At 50.0% G+C, this 4,171-nt stretch overlaps 1 protein-coding gene across 1 annotated transcript; it reads left to right on the top strand.

Annotated features, from left to right (window-relative positions):
* Nucleotides 1–6: 6 nt before the first annotated feature.
* Fndc9 (fibronectin type III domain containing 9) lies at nt 7–2,522 on the top strand. The gene has a single exon (XM_005372342.1). It carries the CDS (start codon nt 77–79, stop codon nt 665–667), a length of 591 nt encoding a protein of 196 aa, XP_005372399.1. The 5' UTR covers nt 7–76; the 3' UTR covers nt 668–2,522.
* The last annotated feature ends 1,649 nt before the right edge of the window (nt 2,523–4,171 follow it).

The following is a 4,171-nucleotide window of genomic DNA, read 5'->3' as shown; positions in this document are numbered from 1 at the left end:
TGGGAACGTGTCTTACACGGGAGCCATCGTCTCCTGGTCGACCTCGGAGCCCTGCTTGGAGGACTATTACCATATTATGTACAGGCCTAACTGGAACAGTATCTTCTCCAGTTACCTGCGCTACAGCTTCCATCACGAGGAGAAGGTACCTAGAACCATCACCTCCGTGGCACTGGAACACCTCGCCCCTTCCACTCTCTACTTCCTCTGTATCAGCTGCAAGAAGGCTGCCTTCCCATACAGTCACTACTGTACCATGTTCCACACCCTGGATAAGAGTCCGCTGGCTGCGGGGGGCTCCCTGGTGGACCCCCAAATTTCCCTTTGGGTGCTGATGGCCATCCTTCTGGCCTGCTTCACTGCGGTGTTGGCCTTCATCTGCCTCCAGTTCTGGTGCATCCGCTGTCATGAGCCTCGATGGTCTTACAGAGCTGGCCACATGGAGGAAGCCAATGGATTGGTAAGATGGCCGGAGGAGGCCCCAGCCCTGGGTCAGAGGGAAGAAGACCTGCAAGGGCTCCCCCTGGTGGAACTGCCACGCAAGAACTCTGGGATGAGAGCAGAAGCTGAACGGGAAGCAGAAGCCAACCAGGATGTGTTGGGTGTGGTGGTCTTAGCTAGGGAGGGTGGCAACCAACCAGCCGTACTGCCTCACTATAGAGAGTGAGCAATGGGGAGGAGATGGCCCATTTCACACAGCCTAAAAATGCTCTGTATACTGCGTCCTATGTGAAAATTTGTCTATAGGTCACCCACTGCCCTCCTCTCAGATTTCAGTGCTGTATAGATGAGTGGGGTTGGATGGATGCCAAATGACAACGGTCCCCAAGCTGGAAAACACAGACCCTCCAGGTATGTCAGGGGCAAACAAGGCCTTGCTTCAGTGGCGTTCACTTGGAGGCCTAGCTAAGCACTGCAGTGCAGGCCTTGCTTCAATACTAAAATCAGCTGCAGCCATATCTCACAGAGAGAGCAAGTAGCCAGACCTGAATCTGACACTCTACTCGGAAGAAATGCTGAGTCAGATATGGACCCTGAGCTTTGCTTTCCGTCGTTCTTTTTAAAAGGATGAAGGCCTCCTTCTACTTCCGGGCAATCGCACACCACACCCTGCGTCTCCAGGTTCATTGTTTTCTAAAGCCACAGACTGGAGCATCACTATTCACCATCAGCAGCTGACACCTTTTATTTAAACTGACCACAGCTTTAAAACGCAGACTCTTAGGAGGCAGCTTTGTGTTATCCCATAAACAAAAACCCAGGGCCCTGCTGTTATAAACAGAAGGGAACAGGTGTAAGAATAAATACAACAAAATAGTATTAAATTTGATGACTCATTCTGCCTGCTAATGCCTCTGGCTTTAAGAGCATCTCTCTTGTGTTCGACCAAAGGAGAGGCTAGCCAGTGCTGAAGAGACTAGCATCTCTTACCTTTATATAGCAAAAGGTTTGGAAGAGAATTGGAAAGAGAAGCCTGTGTTTTAGTTTGTGAACCATGTCTGTGAGTAGCCTCAAATGATGTCCGCTACCATACCCTCTTTTCCTGGTGTGTTTGGGGTGCAATCTCACCACATAGCCTTTGTTGGCTGGAACCTGCCATGTAGACTAGTCCTTGAACTCACAGCGGTCCTACCACCTCGGCCTCTCCAGTGCTAGGACGGGTGAGTGCTATCACACCTGGGTTAGAAGCTTCCTTTGGTTTGAGAAAATTACCTTAAAGTGTCTGACTCCTCTGGAGAAGACACCTGCCCCTGCCCCCAGAACCCTCCTCATACACTGTGAGTGGCCCATCCAGAACTTCTCTGGGTTAGCCACACTTCTAAATCTTGAAGATCTCTTGGCCTTATCCCATCGTATTCACGTAAGCTGACCTCTGCTTACTCTGAGAATGAGATCTAAGGTGGCCATTTTTTGTTCTGTCAGCAAGAAAATCACTGGCCTTTTTTTGGTGAAAGACACGTTTCACCTTTATGGTGGCTTCCTCTATTCCTCCCACATGAGTCCCTGTCATGATTAATCTGCGACATTGGCGGGCCTCGGTGAAAGCCATTCCTTATCACACATGTGGACATGAAGTTATAGGTTGGTGTAGATCAAGTCTCTTCGCCCTGGGTGCATGTCTAACTCATGGCTGTTAGACAAGGGGCATATATTAAATGTCACTGAATGAATGGGTAGAAGGACCCTGTGGGGGTAATTGGAATGAGGACGTGCGCGTGAGTACACAAACCATATGAGGTAGAGCAGACCTTCTGCTCAGAGACAGCCCCAGCCATCCACAGTGGCCTACAAGCCCTGTCCGTAAACCCCTTATATTTACAGAGCAGAGCCCAGAATCCCAGAATCACCAGATGTTAGGATGCATCAACCAAGAAATGGGAGGAACTGGGAAGCCGCAAGGAGAAGCCCCACAGACCCACTTACCCGCAAACCTCAGCACAGCTCCCAGCCAATTCTCCAACCCCCACAGCTTTGGTCACCCCATCCCTGCTGGCTGTGAACCAATAAAGATGGCTGTACCTGCAGTGGTTTCTGCCTGGCTCTCAATGTACTGCTTGACACTCTCTGATTCTGGGAATACCTTTCTGTCTATTTTTCTCGCACCCTGTCTGTCACAGGTGGATGGGGTAACTAACTAATTACCTTGGATCCATAGAGGTAATAGGGCTGCACGTTGGCAGGTTTATCTCGTTGTGGTTCCTGGGTGAAAGGGATGGCAGTTCGGACGAAGCTAGAAGACAAGAGACAGAGAAGCAGTTAACTGAGTCCCAGGGACACCCTTCACGGGACAGGAGACTGCCGAAGCCCCTCCCCACTGGGGCCTACAGTACGTCCTAGATGGATGCCTACAAAGGAGCTGCACTCTTTGCCTTACTACGCACTTCCCTATTCTTAAACAGGGGAAACCTGGAGACCAGGAGGCACAAGAGTCAGAGTGTCCTAGGTCTGAACTTGGCCTTCTCTGGGGCTCCACTTTGGTTTAAAAGTTTGCCAGTGAACTCTCTCTGTAAAGGGCCAGGCAGAAAATCCTTCAGCTCCGCAGGCCAGATGTCTTGGTCACAAGGACTCAGCTCTGCCCCCGAGCAGGAAAACACCATAAACAACAGCAGGCTAGCGAACGTGCGAAGTTCCAGGAGAGCTGTGACTTTTAAATCATCTTCATAGTCACGACTATTCCTCTTTGGATTTCCCCCTAACCACCTACTAAAGATGGCAACACTGGGCTGGGGAGATAGCTCAGCCATTAAGCACAGGCACCCAAGTTGGGATCCCCTAGATCCCATGGAAAAATGCTCAGTGGGTATAGCTGCTCCCCTATAGTTTTGGCCTCGGGAGGTAGAAGGTGAACTCAGGGGATCCCTAGAGGAATGTACAAGCTAGGAACAAGCTATGGGATAATTGAGAGAGCCTGCCATAATGAATAAGGTAGAAGAGCTACCGGGGATGATTCCTGTCAGCAACTTGGGGCTTTTATGTAGGTAGGTGTGCTCATGTGCATGTGTGCACACCCACATATTGTGTGACCACACATATTCAAACATACATACATGGACACAACACATGCATACAAAAACGAAAGGAATGATGACAAAGCATCCCCAAAACAAAGACGGCAACACCATTCTCAGTACATGGACTGTTCACAGCCAGTTCCCATTCATGTACGGTTGTCATGGCTGGTGACGAGATAGGGCATATAGTTTGTGGCAGGCTATAGTTTGCAGCCCTGACTCATGTCTTGGTCACTGCACAGATTCAGGGACGTCTGTGTATGAAATCATCTTGTATCCTTCCATTCATTCTACGTGGATTCAACTGACAGCACCCTGATCCAGGCTCCTAGGGTTCAAAGACCACTAACACATTTCCACCCATCCTTTTGCTCTCACTTGGTTTATGAATACAGGTGTGAGGCTGTGTGTATGAAGGATTAGGTCTTATCTCTACTTCAGTGCCTCCCCCGGCGCTATTGTGCTCCTTCCAGGAAGCCAAGTTCCACCCTGTAAAGACGCCCGCTTTGCGCTTACATGTCTGTGTAAGTCCTTAGAACGCACAATGTGACCGAAGCATTGTCCACTGTGTCCTCCCAGGTGATGATCCCATCCCTCCTGGCCTATGGAGTCTCTAGTCTGTTCCTACTGTATCTTTCATGGCTGCTGTGGGGGGGGGG

The sequence above is a fragment of the Microtus ochrogaster genome, unplaced genomic scaffold (genome assembly GCF_000317375.1).
Source record: "Microtus ochrogaster isolate Prairie Vole_2 unplaced genomic scaffold, MicOch1.0 UNK1916, whole genome shotgun sequence".
In the NCBI taxonomy this organism is placed as follows: Eukaryota; Metazoa; Chordata; class Mammalia; order Rodentia; family Cricetidae; genus Microtus; species Microtus ochrogaster.
Note: the sequence above shows the minus strand (reverse complement) of the source record. Positions and strands in the feature narration are given on the sequence as shown.

What these genes read in the sequence shown, in the direction of transcription:
- Fndc9 (XM_005372342.1), top strand. Translation starts at nt 77, where the DNA reads ATGTACAGGCCTAACTGGAACAGTATCTTCTCCAGTTACCTGCGCTAC.